This window comes from Arvicanthis niloticus, chromosome X (assembly GCF_011762505.2).
Source record: "Arvicanthis niloticus isolate mArvNil1 chromosome X, mArvNil1.pat.X, whole genome shotgun sequence".
In the NCBI taxonomy this organism is placed as follows: Eukaryota; Metazoa; Chordata; class Mammalia; order Rodentia; family Muridae; genus Arvicanthis; species Arvicanthis niloticus.
Window position 1 is genome coordinate 902,178 of NC_047679.1, and position 23,544 is coordinate 925,721.

Here is a 23,544-nt window from a genome sequence, read left to right on the forward strand (position 1 = left end):
CTTTAAAAGAGTCTGAAATTTTAGGAACAAGCTGTCCTGTTTCATGGATTCAAGTGGAGGTATGAGACTCTGATGGGAATAAAAGGATTTTAGGGGCTGGGGGGAGATGGCTCAGTGACTAATGGTGTTTGTTGCTCTTGCAGAGGACCCGAGTGAGTGTGGTTCCCAGCACCTACATCAGGTGGCTCACTGCTACCTGTAACTCCAGCTCCAGGGTCAATGCCTTCTGGCCTCCACAGGCACATGCTTCCCCCCCCCCATCATTTAAAAATATCTTTTAAAATTGAAAAAAGGAATAACAGACATTACCATTCACCGAAAATGCAATAGCCAGACTATTGGCAGCAGGTTCAGGTAGGTAGAGGACACAAGTCTGGGCTTCTGATCTACCATATTCCCTCAAAATAAAGAGGCCTTTGCAGATTGGGCTTGAACGTAGCTCCTGACCTGTATGTGCAGAGACTAAATCCTTATCAACACACCAGATTGAGAACTGAGTTAAAGCTGGAGCTCCCTCCAACTCCAGCCTAACTGCTGGGTGGCACATGCACAGGACACGTGAACAAAGCTTATGAAAACTGCAATTAACATTGAAGCCATGACTGCAGGAATCTGTGGCTTCAACCTGATTCTATAGATTGCCCATGGAAACAGACAGCGACATTCCTCATAGGATTTTAACAAGATCCAGTCTCATGTGCAGTATTCAAAATGCCCAGGAAAAATTACTCGCTATACTAAACACTGAAATGCCCAACTCAAGTGGGGAAAAGATTACCAATAGATGTCAAGAGTGAGATCATGCAGGTTTTGGAATTATCTGATATATAATTATATGACAGCTATTATGAAAAAAGTATTGAAAAGGCAATCGTGACAATTCTGAGAAGAAATATTAAAATGGGTTGAAGGGTGTAGTTCAGTATTAGAACACTTGCTTAGCATGCTCAAAGCCCTTGGGTTTCCATCCCCAGGATTGCAAAATAGGCATTATCTGAGGCAGGCAATGTGAGGTTATAGCCTATAACCCCAGCACTTGGGAGACGGAAGTCGGGGATATTGAGTTTGAGGCCAGCTAGGGTTACCTAGCAATTCTCTGACTCATGGTGTACTCTTTTAATCTCAGTACTTAGGACACAGAGGCAGGTGGATCTTTGTGAGTTTGAAGCCACTCTAGCCTGGTCTACATATTAAGTTCCAGACCACTCAGATACAGTGAGAACTCCTGAAAAAAACAAAACAAAACAAAACAAAACAAGAAACACTAACCCTATAATTTAAAATTCATAAAGCACTCATTAAAAATTTATATAAGTTTGGAGAGATGGCATAATGGTTAAAAGCACTGGCTGGTCTTCTTGAGGAACAGGTTTTGATGCCAAGAACCCACATAGTAGCTCATGACTGGGTAACAGCATTCTCTTTTGGCCTCCACAGGCACTAGGCATACATGCAATGCCAATACAAACACACACACACAAACACACACACACACACACACACACATACACACACACACACACACCACAGTCAGGCAAAACACTCATACACATAAAAAATTTAAAAGAACAACAAAAAATACAAATAGATGTAGCTGGAATCAAGAGTCAATAATCTGTTTTTAAAAATCCAAAAGAACCGGGCAGTGGTGGCGCATGCCTTTAGTCCCAGCACTTGGGAGGCAGAGGCAGGCGGATTTCTGAGTTCGAGGCCAGCCTGGTCTACAGAGTGAGTTCCAGGACAGCCAGGGCTACACAGAGAAACCCTGTCTTGAAAAACAAAAACAAAAACAAAAACAAAAACAAAAACAAAACAAATCCAAAAGAAGGGCTAGAGCCACTGTCGCCAAGCCCAGACCATGCTGCTGCATGCCCATCACCCCACATTGTGCACTAGTGGTCCCAAAAGATTCAAAGTCCAAGATAGCAACCCTTCAAGACGAGCTGATTGTGAATCTTCTTAAGGAAGAACAGATTCCCCAGAATAAAATTACAGTTGTTATGGTTGGTGCTGTAGGCAGATGAGCTTGCCTTTGTTGATGTCATGGAAGACATGCTGATGGGAAAGATGATGGATCTCCAGTGTGGCAGCCTTTTTCTTAGAACAACAAAATTGTCTCCAGCAAAGACTACTATGTGACTGCAAACTCCAAGCTGGTCATTCACAGCAGGGGCCCGTCAGCAAGAGGAAGAGAGCCGGCTCAATTTGGTCCAGCGAAACCGGAACATCTTCAAGTTCATCATTCCCAACATTGTGAAGTACAGTCCACACTGCAAGCTGCTTATTGTCTCAAATTCCGTGGCTATCTTGACCTACGTGGCTTGGAAAAATCAGTAACTTTCCCAATAGCCGAGTTATTGGAAGTGGTTGTCATCTGGATTCAGCTCGGTTCCGTTACCTGATGGGAGAAAGGCTGGGAGCTCACCCGCTGAGCTGTCACGGGTGGGTCCTGGGAGAGCATGGCGACTCCAGTGTGCCTGTGTGGAGCGGTGTGAACGTTGCCGGTATCTCTCTGAAGACTCTGAACCCAGAACTGGGCACTGATGCAGATAAGGAGCAGTGGAAGGATGTTTACAAGCAGTGGGTGGATGGTGCCTCTGAGGTGATCAAGCTGAGAGGTTACACATCCTGGGCCCTTGGCCTCTCTGTGACAGACTTGACCGAGAGCATAATGAAGAACATTGGGGGGGGGGTGCATCCCATTTCCAACATGGTTAAGGGTCTCTACGGAATCAGTGATGACGTCTTTCTCAGTGTCCCTTGTATCCTGGGACAAAATGGAATCTCAGATGTGAACGTGACTCTGACTCCTGAAGAGGAAGCCCATTTGAAGAAGAGTGCAGATCCTCTCTGGGGAATCCAGAAGCTTCACTGTCCAGGCTGCAGCAGGGTTTCTATGGAGACCACACACTGTCTCCTTCTCATCTGAGCCGTGGTTAGTGCAGTTGTGTTAAGATGGTCTGAGGGGAAATCTTCAGTTCCCACAGCTCTACCCTGCTACTAAGTGGTACTTGTGTAGTGGTAACCTGGTTAGTGTGACAGTCCCACTGTCTCCAAGACATACTGACAACTGTGTGCAGGTTTCGATTACCAGTGAGCCTGCTGCATTGCTGCCCTTCGCACTCTCACCAAACATGACTAGGCCAACCAGTTCCCAGTTAGTCATAACCTGGCTCCAGTGTGTAAGTCCATTATGCATATCCTGTGCATAAGTGTTCTACAGGATATTTCATGTATTATATGTGTCTGTACTGTATATAGCAATATTATGTGAAAATGTAAGATCTGCATATGGATGATGGAACTAACCACTCAAGTGTCATGCCAAGGAAAATACCAAATAAACCTTGAACAATGGGGAACAATCCAAAAGAAGGAAAGGAAGGGGAAGAAGAAGAAACAGGAAAACAGGGAGAAGAGACCAAATAGTAAAACAAAACCAAATATATCAATAATTGTACCAAGTGAAAAAGGTCTACATATACCAAAAAAATGCAGATTATTAGAAGGATGAGAAATGATATACTATATGATAAGAGAAAAAGTCACTTCAAATGTAATGATACAGGCAGCTCAAAAGCAAGTGGGTGGATCCCCCCTCTCTCTGCTCTTTATGGCAGAGGCAATGTACCTAGATACCTCATAGACTGTTCGCTTGAACCATGCGTCAAAATAAACTTTTCACGCTTAAAATAAGTAAGAGCCTGGCAAGGTGGTTCAATTTTCAGGAGCACTTGGTTGCCCTCAAAGGTTCATATCATACACTCACATAACGGCTCACAATCATCTGTACCTCCTGTTTCAGGAATCCTTTTCTGGTCTCTGAAGATTCAGGGATACATGGGTTTCATAGACATATACCTAGGCAAAACACTCATATACATAAAACAAAACTAAAACTTTAAATGGAAGATGGCGAAGAGGTGGAGGTGTACTTTCCTAGTATACACAAGGCCTTAGCACCACATGCATGCACACAAAAGTAAGAGGTTGAGAATATAATGAAAAGATATAAATATGAATCAAAAGAAAACTTGGCAAATTGGACTTTAGAGCAAAGACATCACTAGGGATCAAGAGGTGTAAATATTGAAGAAGAGTCAATTCACCAAGAAGATATACAATTCAGAAGCATTTGAGCCTAATGGCAGAGTGACAAAATCCACAAATCAGCAATTATCCTATCAAGTAAAGACATAGGCAAATGAAAAGTTATAGTTGTAGTTTCCCATTTCTTCCTGGGTTAGAAGAATTAGAAGACAGAATCATGGAAAGAGCAGGACCTGGGGAGATGCCTCAGTCAATAATGTGCCATCAAGCTTGAAGACTTGGATTTGGATCCCTGGCAACATGTGAAAATTGAGTGAGGCAGTATATCTCACCTTGTTAATGTCAATGATGGGGATACAGAGAAAGGTAGATCCCGGGAGCTCATTGGCCAGCTAGCCTAGTGAATTGATGGTTTAGTGAAAGACCCTGTCTCAAATAATAAGTGGAGTAAGACCAAGGAAGACAGTTGAAATTTTGACCTCAGGCTTCCACATGCACATGTATGTGCTTTTGCATGCATATGTGAACACATGAATACACACACATAGTGTGGGGGAGAGACAGAGACAGAGACAGAGACAGAGAAACACAGAAGAACCTCCTAAATCTAATGGACACTTACATACATTCTACCCCAAACAGAACAAACATTTTTCTCAAATGCATATAGATGAGCAAGATAGGCTATAACCTAGCTCATAAATCCAACTTGAATGAATTTCAAATTACCATGTATCCCTGAATCTCTGTCCATGAGAGAATTAAACCTGAAATCAATATCAAAGACCATAACAGTAAACTCTGAGCATTTGGAAATGAAACAACATACTAGAGCTGGCGCGATGGCTCAGCTGGACTTGCCAGTGAGTCTAACAACCCGAGTTTGATCCCTGGGACCCACAAGGTAGAAAGAGAGAACAAACTTTGGAAACTTGTCATCTCATCTCCACAAGTGCACTGTGGTATGCGCATGTGTGCACTCACACATACAACCAACAAAGAAAAATGTAATATACATTTAAAAATGGGTTGGAGAGATGGCTCAGGGGTTAAAAGCACTGCATGCTCTTCCAGAGGAGTTGGATACAATTCCTAGTACCCACATGTCACAACCAGTGGTAACTTGAATTCCAGGGAATGTGATATTCTCTTCTGGCCTCTGCAGGCACCAGGCGTTTAAGTGGTTTATAGACATACATGCGGGAAATGAACTCATAAAACAAATGTTAAAAAGCTAATATATTTGACAAAGAAAAAAAATCTAGAAATTTACAAATATTTAGAAACAAACAAAAATAAAGATATAGGTCTGTAGTCCTAGCTACTTAGGATACTGAAGCAGTAGGAGCCCTTGAGCTATGATAATTTAGGGCAATTTTGGCAAATTACTAAGCTCTATCTTAAAACAACTCTAGGTTCAAATTGTTTCACTGGTTAATTTTGTTGAATATTTTTTTTAAAAAAAGCAACAATAATTGTATACAAACTTTTCCAGATACACACAGGATCTATGTGCTTAAACCTATGAAACACTAATGAAAGACATTGAATAATTAGCAAGACACGCCATGCTCATGTGTTGGAAGCCTGAAAAGACTAAAGAGAATGGGATGTTTAGTCTCTATTGCCAACTTAACAGAACTTAGACTAACCTAGGAAACAGGCCTCTGGGAGTCTGTATGAGGGTGTTTCTCAGTGAAGGAGAACAACCCACCATGAATGTAGGTGAAGCAATTCCATAGTCTGGGGTCCTAGACTGAACACAAAGAAGAAACTGAGTAAAGCACCAGAATTCTTTGTCCCTTCGTCCCAGACAGCAGATACAATATGCCCCACATGCTTGCTTTTCCATCTGAGCCTCCCATCCAGCCATGCCTTCCCCTCCTTGATGAACCAACTGTATTTGCCAACTCTGAGCCAAAATAAATAACTTTGTTTTGTAAGATATTTTGTCACAGCAACAAAAAGTCACTAATACAGGAGCTGATTCTCTCAAATTATTCTACAAATTTTAAAGGAATCCCAATTAACATTGGAGTGTGTTTTATTCAATTTAAAATTTAAATTTTTAAATTAAAAACTTTAAGAATTTATCAATGGGATGATGCACATTTCAGTTCTTGACCATATGTTTAATATGAGTCTAAATTCAATTCCCAGAATCCAAATATGAGTAAAATAAAAAAAAATTATTGAAGGTCAAACTAACATAACTAAAATTATTCTGAAGTTGGGAGCAGTAGTGGTAGCTCATGTCTGTAATCCCAATATTCCAGAGGCTGAAGCAGAAGGAGCTCAAGGCTAGCTTGGATGACAGAGTGACATTTTATTAAAAAAGAAACAAACCAAAGCAAAAACCCCAATAAATTTGGAGAAATTACACCTCCCAGTTGTGTGTGTGTGTGTGTGTGTGTGTGTGTGTGTATGTGTGTACTGGGGACTGAACCCAATTTTAAGGTCAATTGAAATTGAAAGGGAGAGAAAACAGATCAGTGATATTCTGGGGATGGGGTACAAGCATGCTGAAGGGCATAAGAAAAGAATGATAGGTGAACACCGTAAATGTTTGTGGACAGTGCAGATTCATTTTGTCTATGTAGTTGATATGAATATATAGGATACACATATGAATATATGACAACTTTGTATACTTTAACTATGAGCAGACTAATTATAGTGCCAACAATATTGCTTTAAAAATTATTTCCAAGATAGGCATGGTGGCTCACATCTGTAATCTTAGCACCTGGGAAATGGAGGCAGGAGACTCAGGAGTTCAAGGCAAGGCCAGCCTCACCTACATAGCAAGCTCAAAATCAACCCGAGCTACATGAGAGAAACCTCATCTCAAAAAAGGAAGTGAAGGAAGAGAAAGCAGCAGCAGCAGCAGCAGCAAGTAAAATGGCTTAGCCAATAAAGGTATCACCTGAGTTCAATTACTTCAACCCATGAGTCCCATAAGTTGTTCTCTTATCAATTTATACACACACAAAGAAAGAGGGGGGGGAGGGAGAGAGGGAGTTTAAGGAAGAGGGAGAGAAAGAGGGGGAGAGAGAGAGAGAAAGAGAGAGAATAGAAAAATGAAACAATGGAAAGGAAATTCTTTGCAATATGATGCATTTATTTGTATGGCCACTAGGTGGCAGTTAAACCCACAGATTGTGCCCCAGTGTTTGACTAACCTCTTTTTAGCAGTCTTTTAGTTTGTAAAATAATACACATGAAGAATCACATAGTCATTATAAATTATCACTAAGTTTCTATGCACTGATTTTTGGAAGCCTTATGCACAGCAAGTATGGAACGCTGAAAAAGAATGGACACAGTCCCGTTTCAACCCCCAGAGCAATTTGCAATCATCAGGCTGATTGATAGTTACACTCCCTTTTGCATTTCTACAGGATTATTTTTAATAGAAGGTCTAGAGTATATTGTGAAAACCACTTGTCATTCTCCGGGGGAAGTCTTCGACCTTTAAACCGTGTCAGTAGAGGATCCAGGAATGTAGCTCACTGATGCTCGATGTTCTTCATTACCATGCCATGCCTTAGGTTCATTCCTCAGCACTCAATCCAAAGTGTAAATTAAAGCGCAACCATGCTAGAATATCACCGCCTCATTAAAAACCTAGATTCAAAGTTCATTGATTTCAGTCCCTTAACTCTTCAGTTATCTTCAAAGCTTTTTCTTCTGACAGCAAGGAAGAGCTGTAGTTTACCCTGCATAGGAATATGGGGCAATTCCTTTGACCCCGAGACCTGTTATCTGTTGAAAAAGAAAAAGAGTGGAACTGATAGATTATAAAATAGTCTTCAAAACCATCATTAGAAAACGAGGCTTGGTGGCTCATACTTGTATCCACTTGTGTGGCTGAGGTAGGAAGACTGCTGTGAGTGCAAGGCCAGTCTAGGCTACATAGTGAGACCTTGCTAGATACAAACAAATGGCAAACAAGTTATGATTTACAATAATATATCTAACTACCTTTAACAGCCCCTGTTTTATCTTCTATCATGAGAAAGAATTAGCTGACAAGCTATATTATTATTATTATTTATTATTATATGATTCAAGCAGGCATTCACATACATTCTGGACCAATGAGCAAGCATGCACATTGATAGAAAACAATTTATTTCTATCATGTTCTCATCTGCCAAGAAAGGTGTTTCTATTTTTCTACTTTTTAAAACAAGATTCATTTATTTTATGTATGTGAGTACACTGCATTCAGACCAGAAGAGGGCATCAGATCTCATTACAGATGGTTGTGAGCCACCATGTGGATGCTGGGAATTGAACTCAGAACCTCTTGGAAAGCAGTCAGTGCTCTTAACCACTGAACCATCTCTCAGCTCTCAGCCCTCAGCCCTCAAAATGTATATGTTTTTTTTTAAATCAATGTTTGTTGCCACAAAAAAATTGTGAAAAACCTGCACATCTCTTTGGGACATCAAAACAATCAGATGATTTTACAAATACTATTGAAACATGAAAATACTTTAAAATACTGGAAGTACTGCACTTTATATAATATATAGTTGAGAAAACTGAAATAATTAAGTCTAGTGTGATTAGCTTAACATGATAAATAGAAATAGTTTTTGGAGGTTTGCAAAAGCACCGTTCAATTATTTTTTAACAGAATACCCTCCACAGTGTCCCCACACCACTACACACACAGAAAAAAAGAGCATCTCACCTTGAAAATGTTACCAGCATCAGGCTGCCTCAAAAGGCCTTCAGCACTCAACCCATCCCTGGCACAGGTCACGTACATTTCAGAGTAATCCTTCCCTCCAAAGCAGCATGAAGTTGTTTTATCAACAGGCAACTTCACAGTTTGCAATCTTTTCCCTAGGTCACCAGATACATTATTAAAATTTTAGTTCTAGAAATTTCCAATATAAATAATGCTTCTGGACCATTCATGGATAATAGGGATGGTTTAAGAGACTATGGAGGCCAGAACTCATCCCTTGAAGGGAGTTAGTTAATGTACGCTGAACCCAACATGGCTTAGTATTCACTGTGTAGCCTAGGCTGCCTCAAACTCACCGTCCTCTGGTTTTAGCTTCCTTACACTTAGCTTCATAAGCCACCATATTACTTGGCTTCCATCTATGTATTTATTTAACTTAGTGTGCCTTTTCTGACAATTGAGTTTTGGCAGAGAAACTTACTTCCATAGGAGAAGAAGTTTTAATGATAAATTTGGGGCTATAGCTTTTGTCTTTATTTCCAAAATCATTCAGTTAACACCACTATTACGTCTCTAACTGTATTAGTAATGGTGTCTAGCACTGGTGTTTTCTGGAGTGGGTGGGATTTTCTATTTTGCCTCCTGCCTACCTGTCTCAGGATCTAGGCGAATTACTCTTCCTCCATTGTAACAGGCCACCCAAAGCTTTCCCTCAGCATCAATGCACATTCCATCTGGGATTTGTTCATCTTTTTCCATCTTGTAAACAATTCTGCGGTTGGCTGTGGTTGAAAAACAAAAACAAAACACGAGCAAACAGTGAGTCGCACAATGCTGACAAACAGTGAGCTCTCAAGCTGGTTATAAATACTGGTCACTGAACACAGGATTTTTAAATACACGATTTGAAATAGATTCACTCCCTTTTGTCTTTATAAAGATTTAAATGCTTTCTTTTCCTTTTTGTTCTTTCTTTCTTTTCTCTTTTTTCCTTTCTTTTTCTTCTTCTTCTTTTGCAGCAGTTCTGGGGATAGAATTCAGAACCTTATGTATGCTAGACAACTCTTCTTCTGCTAAGCCAAATAAAGCTGAACGATTTATTTAGAGACGAAGTCTCATATTACATCCAAGGCTGTAGTATTCCTTGTGTAGCCCAAGTGTCTTCGGAGTCTTAAAGTAATCCTCCTGCTTCAGTGTTAGGATTAGCCTTGAAAGATTGGCCACCATAGAGTCAATAGGTAGCTCTTTCTGAGGCCAACCTCAACCAAGACTTGGCAAACCCATCTCAGACATTCTTCAGTCTGTGATTACATCACTATCTTAGTTCCCCAAACTTCTACTTTGACCAAATCTAAGATCTATAAGGCACTTAAATGGTACTATATGAACAATGTATGCACAAAACCTTAGAAGACTCATATTCTTTTTCTTACTTTCTACAAAAATTAACAAAAATAACTATTTAAAGGGATTGCTTCTTAAAGGAAAGGCATTCTAAAGTCCACAGGCTGCTTAAAGAAGATCCACAGTTTCTAAACAAAGGGAGGGGACCATCCAAACAGAGGAGAGCACTAGAATTGCATCTCAGTGCACACACAAAGAAATGAGTTTGATCCTCAGCACCTCAAAAACAGTGCAGAAGAACATCCAGCTACAAAATTCAGGTCATTCCAGCAATCAGATTGAAATATAATGGAAAAATGTTAAAGCCATGTGTAAGGAAATTGGGTAAGAACAGCCATAAAAAGAGCGCTGCATACTTCAGAGCAAAGCGTCTGTGCTGGAAGAGTTTGCCCTTGATTAAATCTACATAAAGTCTTGGGATTTTTTTTCAAGTCATTTTTATGATTGGTTTTGCTCTTCCTCTCTGGCACTTTTCATCAGTTTCAGGGTCTCCCTTCTAAATTCTTCTAAATAATTTCTTTCCTCGGAGTTTCCAGTGAAGGCTCATTTTACAGAACATTGATGGAACTGAACCAACCTGGAAACACTTTTCTGTTATTTTTCCATTTCAAAGGTTGTTCATTTGCCCCTGAATACTTGCCTATGGTTGACTAAAGATCAAATAAGACTCAAGAACCAAAAGTTTCAGTCTTCCCTCTTTTATCACATCCTGTTGTATATTTTGTGCCTTTTGGCACTGTCTAATAGGGCAGGATTTATTCTCTAGGGAGGCCCTTTTTAGTGATGGAAAGGAAACTTCAAGGCTTATCTGCACTGTCTAGTGCAGCTACAGTGTTAGTCTCAAATACCAGACTGGAGGTGTATTGAGGACCACAGTCACTGGCAGCTTAGTAAAGTTTGTGCCATCATCATTATATTGAGGAGTCCTCTACTTGACAAATAATGACGTTTTCACATGGCTGAAGGAGATACAAAAATATGAGTGGTATTATGAAAAATAATTAAGATGTTCATACAAATCTGTCCTGTTTGCAGGTCATAGTCAAAGGCATCCACAGTGTAAGACAAGCTGTCGATGTAGTAGAGGATTTTATGGTCCAGGGACCAATCCAAACCATTGGAGATGTCCACTTGGTCAAAGTATTTCTTCACACTGTGATCAGGAAAGAGGGCGTAAAAGGACCCTTGGTGCCGCTCAAGAACGGCTGGGGCCGTTTCCTCAGCCATGGTGCCTTTGGGAAACAAACAAAAAAAAAAACCCCATTAGCTCAGTCCTGCAGATTCTCACCCTGCACACAACCCCATCCTTCCTCATGAAGGATCATTTTCAGTATTTGAGTCAAGAGAATTTTATACAATCTCAAATGTAAACAGTCTGTTAGATGTGTTTTAAAGATGGCAACTATCTTTCTTATTAATGCAAATGAAAATCTGTCCAAAAGCTTGGTGTGGTGACACACATTTATGATACCAATACTTCAGATTATGAGATAGGGTAGTGATTTGTAACAGCTTCATGACTTTGAGGTCCAGTTAGGCTACATAACAACCCCCTGTCTCAAGTACACACACACACACACACACACACACACACACACACACTAGCAATTTAGAGATATAGTTTCAAATAAGTAGTAAACATGTACTAACCTCATTTTCTCCAACTAAGCACAAGTATAGAATTTGAATAAAATGCACGGTATAAGCCGAGTGTGATGGTCACCTGTAATCCTAGCACTCTGAAGACTGAAGGAGGAAGATGCGGAGATTGAGGACAGCCCTCGATATGTAAAAATGTAACCCCTTGAAAGATATTGATGAGGCCTGGAGAGATGGCTCAGTGGTTGGGAGCTCTTCCAGGGGTCCTGAGTTCAATTCCCAGCAACCACATGGCAGTTCACAACTGTCTGTAACTCCAAGATTTGACACCTTCACACTCAGACATACATGCAGGCAAAACACCAATGCACACGAAATAAAAATAAATAAATAGATAGATAGATAGATAGATAGATAGATAAAGTTATGAACTCCTAGGTTCATCCTCAGCCTGTATCAAATAGATCAGACTGTAATCAGCATTCCAAAGGTTTTGGAAATGGAGCTAATGGGTAGAACTTTCCTGCCCCACATTAGCTGACAGGCACACATATGGGACAGATCTTCCTTGTACCTAACACAAAGCAGGCTAGAATGACTGGCCTTCTTCCAAACACATATGCTGCTTCCTGAAATAACTATAACATGTTCTAAATTATTTAAGCAATGTTCAGGGTCTCATAACATAACATTCATAATGTCTAGGATTATTTAGTATTATAATTTGGTGTTGAATATCTTCAAAAGTCCATGTGTTAAAGGCTTGGCACCCTGGGATACTGTGGCTCTTTAGGGGGTGGAGCCTATTCGAAGTTTTCATGTCATTGGGGGAATGGCCTTTAAAGGGATTGTGGAACACTGTCCAGTGTTGACATCGTTTTCTTGCTGGCTCGCAAGGTGTGCAGTTTGCTCTATCACACATTCTTTTGTTGTTGTTTCCTTACATTTATTTTTATTTCTACTTTATTTATTTAATAATAATTATTAATTGCATCAATAAATTTAATTAATACAATATGATTAATTATAATTAAATGATTAATTATTTAATAAGTAATTTTATTTATTTACATTGCAGACATTACCCCTCCTCCTGGTTCCCTCTCCCACAGTTCTTCATCTCATTCTCCCCCTCCCTTTGCCTCTGAGAGGGTGCCCTCCTGTATCCCCCTACCCTGGGGCATCAAGATTAGGTGCACCCTCTCCAACTGAGGCCAGACAAGGCAAGCCTCTGTTATACATATGCCAGGGGCCTCAGACCAGCCCATGTATGTTCTTTGGTTGGTGGCTCAGTCTCTGGGAGTTCTGAGGGGTCTGGTTAGTTGACACTGTTTCTACCACACATTCTTAACATTATATATTGCCTCACCAGTGGCCCAAAGCAATAGGATTATTTGATCATGGACTGGAACCTTTAAAAACATGTATGAGAATAACCTTTTCTCCCTTCATAAGTCAATTGTCTCATTTATCTCATTATTGTGGCAGAAATATCACTAATAAATTCAGCAGCACAGGGAATGATGGATGATTCCATCAGTGTAGGAAATCAACAGATTCTGAAAATTATATGGCACAGATGTTGGAAAGCTTTGGTAAAGACTAATGCAAATTTTACAGAAAAAAATTATAAATAGTCACGAGATGAAACTTCAAATAGAAAACATTACCAAAGTAGTAAAAGATGAGAAGAATAACCAAACAAAAACAGATATTGCACTGAACTAGTTCACTAGCCGAAGAGTGTTGGCAAGAACAAAGAAGCAGAGTAGCTAGTGTTAGATCAATAGAAGTAAGGCAAAGAGAAGAACAGAGGGAAAACATCTTGGAAGAAAAGGGAACAGAGCTTGGAGCCATGGGACAGCAAAAGGGCTAATACCTTGTTGAGTTCCTAGAGAAAAGGAGTGCAAGGCCAAAGGTTTTCGAAGATTATGTGGCTCAAAACTACCCAGATTGGAGAAAAGTGTAAAAGTTTTCAGTATATTTAAGAAGCTGAGCAAATCTAAAACACAACAAACAGGAAGAAATCCATACCTAACACACTGTGGTCAAATTGCTGAAAAACACAGTCAAATAAAGATGCTTGAAAACAATGAAGGAAAAATGGCGCATTACATATGGCAAAGAGTGGAGTTACAGATTAAAGTGGCCAATTCACTAACAATACGTAGTAATTCTAAATGTGTATGTTTACTAGTAGAGCTAGAAAATACACAAAGCAAAATTTGTCATAACCAAAAAGAGGTAGAAAAGTATTGAATTGCATTGGGAACAATCAATTTCCTTCTTTCAGTAGTAGACAGAAATAGACAGGATGTTGGCAAATGCATAGATGAACTGAAAGCTGAGTGTTATTGATGCTTACAGAATGTTTGCCCAACAACAGCAGAGTATGTAGCCTTCTCAAGCGCTACGTTCACTGAAGTCATTATTCTTTTCAGTATTCATGGAGATAGACTTGGATATCATGTGATCTCAGAAGCCAGAGTAGACTCTGATTAGAATGAAGAAACCAGAAAGCTACGATTTCATACGTCATTTGAAAGAAGGGGAAAATAGATTACACATAGGAGAAGCAAACCCGAGTGGCAAGAGCTAGGGGTTTCCTGGGGAGGATGGGTCACTCAGCAGTTTCTCAAAGATGCTTTCTTTGCTAGCTACCTCACAGGAAGACATGGAAGGACATATGAAAAAGCTATCTTTCATCTTGCTTGCTCCTTCTTTTTTTCTAAAGATTTATTTATTTATTTTATACATAGGAGTACACTATTGCTGTCTTCAGACACACCAGAAGACGGCATCAGATTCCATTACAGATGGTTCTGAGCCACGATGTGGTTGCTGGGAATTGAACTCAGGACCTCTGGAAGAGGTCTTAACCACTGAGCCATATCTCCAGCCTTCTTTCTCCTTCTTATAGCCCAGGATGGCCATGAAGTTGCAATGTTCCTGCCTCAGTTTCTTGAGTGCTAGGATAACAAGTGTTATCAACTCAAGATCAACTTTATAACTCTATCTGAAAAAAAAAATTATTGAAAAAGAGACCTTAATGGGTTTCCATCTTTAATCGTTCAACCTACACTGGGTGATATCTGTGGTTTTACATAGTCCAAAAGAAAAGATTGGGACCAGTATATATTCAGTTTCTCAGCTCTTACCTTCCTTTCGTGGTGCTAGTGAGTCACCATAGGAAGAGGGGCATTAGCCAACAACATGAGAAGGCAGTGTAGGGAGGTAAAAATAGAGATAGTGAACCAACTTTGGCTGATTTCCAGGGTAGCTATGATGGGAAGTAGATGAGAACTAACCCTTTTAAAGTTACATATAGTAAGGTGCGGTGATTGATGTGTGTCTATAAGCTCAGCACTTGGGAGCTGGAGGCAGGGGCATTGCAAAAGTTCAATGTAAGTCTGGGCTGCATAGCAAATTTAAGGGCATCCTGGGTCTCATAGTGAAACTTTTTCTTAAAGCAACAAAACAGCAGTTGCTATGCAGTAGAGGAATGCAATAGACCTCAACGTTACCAGTGAGCAGCAGAGGTGTGTGTACCTCCAAACTGGATGCCCCAGGAAGAATAGAACATCACCTCCACAGCCAAGAATGTCTAATATCAAGCTAATCACAAGGAAACATCAGACATCTACAAAATGAAGAATATTCTATTATTAAAGAGGGTGGGTGGGACCATATTCTTCAAAAATGGCAGACCTATAAAAGGGGGGGGCAAGGAAATCTTCCATATTAAGAGGATGAAAAGACAAGTGCAGTATGTCATTCCAGAATAGATTCCTCATTGGAGGAGAAAATTCCAGAAAGGACATTATTTGGTCAGTTGATACAACAGGAATATGAATCAATGCTAAATTTCTATAAGTTCCTTACTATATTGTGTTCATGTAAGAATATGCCATTTTTTTACCAGGCATGGTGGCTTTTAAGGTAAGTTCAAGGCCAGCCTGATCTATAGATCGAGTAAGTTCCAGACTAGCCAAGTTTGCATAGTGAGACCCTATTTCAGAAAAGCCATTTTCCTTAGGAAACACACACACACACACACACACACACACACACACAGAGAGAGAGAGAGAGAGAGAGAGGCTTCTGTGGAGAAATACATTTAGTTATAGTATATATTAAAACAAGAACAAAATGTTTATGAGTATGGGTATATAGAGAGATGAAGAGTTCATTATATAGTGTTACTTTTTGTGATAGGGCACTTATCTAGTATATATAGTTTTTTGTTCCATCCCACAGCAACACACACACATACACACACAAACACACATACACACACAAACACACACACAGTGATACACACAAAGCAAGATTCAAAGACAGCAAATAGGGGTAAAAATAAGAAATCATACCAGCAAAGTATCTCCCAGCAGGGTCCACCTTCCCATCATTGAATCGATTGTTTTTCTTATCTTCATCCACTGTGGCTAGGACAAATACTGATTGATCTTCCCAGTTCAAAGTACAGAACTTGGTTCCAATGGTGGCAACATAGCCTCCCAACTGTCGAAGTGCCACTGAACTGACTGGGGCATCTACAGAGGCAGAGTCAACAGGTAAGCTCTGGTGGCCCCGAAACACAGAGGTCATTGTGCCTTGTAACATCTCTTAGGAAAGGGGTCCAGTAACTTTTAATGGTACCAAGAAGGTGTCTGATCATGGAGCTGAGGGTTTTCTTGCCTCTTGCCCCCACCTTCTGAGTGCTGGTAGTATAGGTATACACTGCCATATCTAATTAATACCATTTTCAAAAGGTCCTTATTTTAATATATTTAATTATAAATTGTTTCTCATTTCTCAAATATTTTTGAAAGTATGCATGGTCAAAATAATGCAACTAGACTGCAATGAAAAACAATCTTTCTATCTCTTTATAATATTACCATATCGTTTACTTTACTAGTTTATCTGGTTTTAATACTTTTCCATGCATTTAAAAATATTCTTTTTAAGTGGAAAGAGATTACCATGGTCAGTAGTCACAGGAAATTCATTTATCTGAATTTGTTTAGAAACATTTTCTAAGCACCTCATTAATGCTAAATACTCTTAAGCACAAAGCCCTGCTCAGAAGTTGACGCAAGCCTTTGGGAGCCCTGGGAATATGCAAGACCCTATAAAGAACCTTTTTAACAAGGATCCTAACTATGGCCTGAGATATCTCCTGATAGCTTAGCCTCCTGAATTCCTGCTAACACACAAACCCTTTTTATGAGCAGGAAGCTTTGCAGATTAGGGGTAGGAATTTTGTGAATGCTGGGAATGAAGGACCAAGGAGGAGGGAGGCGTAAACATTTTCCTTGAAGCTATAAACACATTGATAGGTAAATTAGATGCTGCTCCTAGTGTAGCATTTGAGAAGTGGAAGAATCTGTGAGTTCCACATCAACCTTAGTAGCTATATAGCAAGTACTTGCCTTATAAAGAAAACAGATGGCTCACCAGCCCAATGACCTGAGTTCAATCCCCAAAACTCATAGTGGAAAGAAAGGCTCCTAAAGTTGTCCTCTGACTTCTACACATGGTGGAAAGAAAGAGCGAACTCCTGCTAGTTGTCCTGTGACCTCAACATATGTGCCATGGGACCAATACTCCCACACAGACAAAATCAATTTTTTTAAACAAAGCTCCGTTTAGTCTGGGAATGGAGTTCGTGGTATGTACAAGCCTCTGGATTCAATCCCCAACACCACGGGGAAAACAAGCTTTAAGTTCTCAGTTGGATTTATGGGAAGACACCAGGAACCAGAAATTCCTGTAATTTGGGGGAAAATCCTGGTATCTCTTCCCATGAATCCAATAATAAAACCAGAAACTTGTTTGTGTACTGATAATCACACCCAGCCCATTGCTTTGAGCCATAAAAAAGCCCTAGAAACTCCTTATCTTAAACCGCAAAGCTGTCTTGGGAGTCCTGTCAGAAATCCCACGGTTGTGCAGTGAACACAGTCCTAGTTGATGCTTTTGAAGCCTAAGAACTCTTTCACAAAGAAGTGAGTGATAGATACATCTAACATCTGTTGTTGGTTTTGGTTTTTGTTTTTTTAAATGGTAGTTTTGGCCACTAATGGAGTCTTCAGCTCTGGATGCTATTATCTGAGTCGATCAGGAAAGAGACAGTATGATACCTAAGCATCAAAACAATAATGTGGCACAATGAGTATGAGCTTGCCTGAGGCACAGCATCACAAACCAAAACAACGAAAGCTAGGAACGCTGTGACCCACACAAGCAGATGAGAAAAGCATCGAAGATTCATCGTTACCCATTTGGGTTCAAGTGAATCACACATGGAATCACAGTCATAGCCAACATGACTACTCAAATGGTTTCAAAGCATTTTCAGTTGGGCTTTAACAAGAAGGATCCAGGGCAATGACAAACAGGGTGATGTTACCCTCTGCACTGGGAAAAGATGGCTCACTGCAAGGGAAGGAGATGAGCTTTCATACGTACCCACAGCAACTCGCTGCACGCGATTGCTGACCGAATCCCACCGGCAAATGTTCTTTGAAGGGATGTCTACAAACAGTAGAGAGTTGGATGCTTCCTCCCATACAGGGGACTCCCCACACCTGTAGTTCTCCCGTAAAACACATTCAATTTTGATGGAAGACATGGTCCTAGGAAAAGGACTGAAAGAAACAGAACCAATACAAGGCAGTTACATGGAGCAAATTCAGAACAGATGGCAGGCACACCTTAAGGTGTGGCACTGTGCAGATACAGTTTTCACAAATCACAGATTAACAGCAATCCTGCATCGAACGGTTCTATATGCACCATGTTTTTCAAATCTTAGATAGGATTTAGAACTTTGAGCACTAAAGTATTCTTTTAAGTTAAGGTACGCAAAGTAGCATTTCTGTACACAGTAAATTCTAAGTTTTATGTGCACCGAGAAGACAAAAATGTTACTTGTTTTATTATAGGATTAATTTTATCACAGCAATCTGGGAACAAACTGAAACCTCCCTGACGTATGCCAGTATTGGATCAGAATAGACAGGTGGGTGTATTTCCCCAACCCCCAATCGGAGCAAGGTGGGCAGCAAGACAGGGGGTGGTTTCTAGGAAGAAGAAATAGCTAATAAAACATGGCATGAGACATCTTCAGTCAACTTACCAGTGAAGTTTTTTTCAAGATATCTTTAAGATAGAAGACAAAGGAAACACTCCGCCATCCACACCTGGACTGTAAAGACTCCTGGCAAGCCTGCTAATCAGACAGTGCTTTTTATACCAGCACCCTGACCTACAAGGGGTGGGAAGCTCCCTCATTGGTGGCTCCTCTGGGTGTCTGAAGGTTACCTTTTCATGCTGCCACCTTTCCATCATTCATTCATGCTATTGATCTCCTTGGGGGGGGGCAGTCAGTTTTAGAAACGTGTTTATCAGTGATAATATACTGAATTAAGTTAACAGTTTCCTAGCGTGTGCTAGGTCCTGGGATTAAGATCTGGCACTATCCCCAACCTTAACTCATGTTCATTTTCAATTCAGACAATGGTGGGTGTGAAGGGCATTTTCCCTGGGATGTATACGGTTTTTTTTTTTTTCTGGTAGTGCTGGGATAGAACTAGGACCTTGAATGTATTCTGCTACAGAGCTACACCTCCGGCTCCACTGGAGTGGATGGACTCACAGTCCCCTTAGTTGTATCTTGCTTCCTTGCATGAAGCCAGCTTGGCAGGGAGCCTTGAACCCCACAGGCAAAGAACATTCTATGCTTGGACTTTAGGCCAAAGACCAGTGAACTGGGAAAAAGAAAAGAAGAGAAAAGGAGAGAAGAGAAAAAACTATCAGGGGAAAAAAAAAAAAGATCAGTCAAGAATTCTCCCTTGAAAGGGAAGAAACCATTGCTGTGCAAGTCTACTCCAGTAAGCATTAGTGCTGATGGAAATTACCAGCACCTTCACGCTTCTCCAGGGATTTTACTGCTTTGAACTAAGCAGTCCCACGGAAGGGGGGGTCGCAAATGAATCCAAGGAGGAGGGGGGAGGAAAACAAGTTGTGGCTTAACGTTTTCTTGAATAAACTGCGGGTTTTGGGGGAACATAGCTCAGAACTGTCTCAAAGTATTAACCACCAGCACTGTCGAATTTGCCATTCTCACTGGCTGTTAAAAATTGGCCCAGGCTCCAAAGGGCTTTCATGCTATCAATCTTAGATAAGCCCCAAGATCAGACGATGGACTTTTGCAATAGCTTAACCCCAAAGTTTGTCTGCCCTGCAAGCAATGTGTGTGTGTGTGTGTGGGGGGCAGTGCTCCCAAAGGACCCGTTTCTACCGGGGATTCTGGTTGCAAACTGGCTTGGGCAGGGGTGGGGGAAGGGTGGTGATAGAGGACCGATAATCAGGGGTCCGTGCTGCATGTGAAGTACCTGTACCAAAGGGGATTCTTCATACAAGCTGGTAGCACTGCTGCCAGCGCTGCGGCCTCCAGGGGTAGCGGGCAGTGACAGCAATGGCAGAACTCTGGCTACTCACAGAGCAGTTTCAGTACCGGATTGGGAGACTGGGGTGAACAAATGTAGCTTCCCAGTCGCCTGGTAATTTAGCTTCTTTGTCTTCTCCACCAAGGCTGTCCTGTTCCGGTTATTCACAGGGCTAGTGACAGCGCAGTCGACTCAAAGGTCAGGCAGAGAACCTTGGGAAGGGAAAAAGCCTCCCCAGGGACACAGAGGCTAGGCAGATAAGGTAGCCGCAGGCGGGGAGACTGGCACAAAGTGACCCTGAAGGCTCACCCTTCTCCCTCCTAGTGCCCACGCTGTCTCTTCATTTCCCGCAACTGGCAACTGGAAGTACCCAGCTAAATCCACCCCGGGCAGGCATGAGAAGCTGCAGGAATAAGCAAATGTAAGCTTTGGAGTTTGAATAGCTATCTAAAGTTAATCTCTTAGTTCAACAAACAGAAAGTTGTTAAAATGCCTAAGGGATTGGGGCAGGGATCTGGTTAAACACTAATAGGTTAAAAGAGAAAGAACAAAGCGGTTAAATAAAGCCTTCCTCTCCCTAGCTGGGAAGACCTTGGTGGCAACAGGCCAACGCTTGCAAAATTCTTTTGGAAGGGGAAGAAAAATGCCTTTATTTGATTTGCTTTAAAAGTCACATGGAATTAACGATCCTAAACAACATAGGCCAAGCATAGCTACACTCAGAGGTACAGTGCTCACCTGCGGTGTCTGGACGCCTCAAAGGTACTTGAGGCGTTCTCTTCTCTTCATTTTATAGGACTTGGTGAAACTCAGAGCCAATCACCTCCAGGTGCCCTACCACTGACTCATTCCCCTAGCTCCTAAGAAATGATTCCTTGGCAGTTTCATTATGCAGTCGGTGCTGGCCTTGAATTCATAGCACTTCTTTCATCATCTGGAAGTACAGACCTGCAGGATCAACCCAAGTCAAAACTCAGCCCTACCCCCTCTCTTTCTTTATTCTTTCGAGACAGTTTCAAGTCGCCTGCCATGGCTTTAAACTATGTGGGTGAGAATAGTCTTGGGTCCTCTTGCCTCTGCCCCATCTTTTCTTTTTTCTTCCTTTTAAAATATTTATTCATTTTAATGTGCGTGAGTGCTTTGCTTGCATATATATATAAGTGCACTGCATGCATGCTTACCTGGTATAAATATCACTTTTATTCACCTGATGTAATTGTCATCTCTGAGGTTCACTGCCTCAGTGTGCTAACTGCCTAGTTCTGGAAACTTCTAGCCTCCATACAGTAATATCTAGGCCTAGAATGTTTTCAGTCTTTGAGACTGAATAAGCTCACCCTTTCTAGCTCTTTCTGATCTCTGGCTGGCTGGTTCAACTCAGCTGTTCTGGCTTAAAACTCCTCTCCATGCTAACTGATTCAGTCTGGCTTCTCCCTTGGTCTCTTCTGAATTGCTCTGCTTGGCCTCATACTAACTTTGCCAATCTGTTCTAACCTTCTGGCTCCTTCTCATTCTCTGGCTTGTACTGTCTTCAACCTGTCTTTGTAAAACTTTCCCGGTAAAACTGCCCCTCCTCTCACTTCACTGAACCTCAAGTAGCTTCCCTTTCCTCTTTCTTTTTGTGAAAGTTGGGCATATCCCATTCTGTCAAATCTTTCTCTGACTCATCACTGCCTGCCCCTTAATTAGACATCACTTGCAAACGCGTTACTCTATTCTACAAACCAGCTTTACCTTCATTGATTAGGATTAAAGGTGTGTATTGAGGGTGTGTCACATCACAACAATGTGTTTACAATAAACAGAAAGCTCTTGGATAAAAGGTGTGTACTAAGTCTAAGACACACCATAACAGGTTTTTCCAGTTCACAACCATGGGGTTCACAATGTGATCAAATATCCTACAATAGCCTGGTGCCTATAAAAGCCAGAGAAGATGGTGCTGAGTCCTCTGGAACTGGAGTTACAGATGATTGTGAGCCAAAATGTGTATGCTGGGAACAGAACCCATGTCCTCTGAAAGATTAGCAAGTGCTCTTAACTGCTGAGCAATTTCTTCAGCCCTACATTTTTTCCCTTAAAAATCAATGGAGGGAGAGGTAGGTTATAGTTGTGCATGCATATAATCATAGACCACCAGAGATGGAAGCAGAAGGTCACTGAAAAGTCAAGGACAGCCTGGTTTATATGAGGAGTTCCAAGCCAGTCATGGAAGCATAATGAGATCATTTTGAAAATTCAAAATTAAAATAGAGGCTGGGGAGATGATTCAGTTGGTAAAGTACTCACAGTGCAAGCATGAGAACTCAAATATGGATCCCCAGCACCCACTGAAAAGACCAGTTATGGCCAACGTCCTCATATCTATGACTCGAGTAGAAAATGGAGGCTCTCTGGCCAGCTCGCCTAGCTAAGTTGGTGACTTCAATCCCTGGGACCCACAGTTTTCCTCCAATTTCTACATACACACTATGGCATAAGCATGATCCCCTCCTAAATAAAGGTAGTTAAAAATATGATATAGTGTTTCCCTTGAGATTTGTGTGTCTTATCGTATGTATATTCTCTAAGATTGCATATCTTGAATATACTGTCCCATTCCTTGCCTTCTGGACTATACTAAAATATCTTGGTACATTAAAAACACCATCATTTGGCATTGTAATTTTTTTTTTTAGTTCACTAAGGAGAAAAGGAAGAAAATGAGCAACCCAAAGCACAAGAAAACTCCACACATACTGGACACAGAACATATTCAGCTCAAAGTTTTCTTTCTTTGGGGACAGCGCTGGAGATGAAACCTGGGCCTGAAGTGCACCCATAGAACTCAATTCAAAGTTCAAGGACAGGAACTTAGAAAAATTGGTTTCTGGCTTCCTTTACTCAAGGACACACTTAAGACAATCACTCTACTGTGTTTTCAGTCTGCAAAGTAAGGAGACTCCCAACGCTGCATGTTCAGCTGGGAAAAAACATTAGCCACATACATTAACCCATCCAGAGAAATATGAGAACTCTTTCTGAAAGAGAGAGAGAGAGGGAGGGGGGGATTTCACTCTATAACCCAGACTGACCCAGAACTCACGATGTAGCCCAGGCTGGCTACAAACTCAATGTGATCCTCCTACCTCAATATTCTAAATGCTGAGATTGCAGGTGTGTGTCACCATACCCAACTTCTGTTGTAACTTCTAAGCAGTCTCTTCTTGTTCCTGTCCTGTCTTCCTCTGCCTCTTGGAACGCATATGGCTCCCTCCCTAGCCTGTATCTCAGCCCAGATCTTTCCCAAGGCTATACCAGATCATCCTGTTTCAGCCATCAGCAAGCCTTGTG

The 23,544-nt window shown here is 41.0% G+C and overlaps 1 protein-coding gene and 1 pseudogene across 1 annotated transcript; one reads left to right on the plus strand and one right to left on the minus strand.

Moving 5' to 3' along the window:
• Window positions 1–732: 732 nt before the first annotated feature.
• On the plus strand, window positions 733–7,476 carry LOC143435584 (L-lactate dehydrogenase A chain pseudogene; annotated as a pseudogene).
• On the minus strand, window positions 7,151–19,056 carry Rgn (regucalcin). The gene is made up of 7 exons (XM_034485347.2): window positions 18,900–19,056; window positions 18,230–18,408; window positions 16,126–16,308; window positions 11,173–11,388; window positions 9,403–9,534; window positions 8,753–8,907; window positions 7,151–7,815 (listed from the first exon to the last, which is right to left on the minus strand). Exons 2-7 carry the CDS (start codon window positions 18,390–18,392, stop codon window positions 7,765–7,767), a joined length of 900 nt encoding a protein of 299 aa, XP_034341238.1. The 5' UTR covers window positions 18,393–18,408; window positions 18,900–19,056; the 3' UTR covers window positions 7,151–7,764.
• Window positions 19,057–23,544: the final 4,488 nt, after the last annotated feature.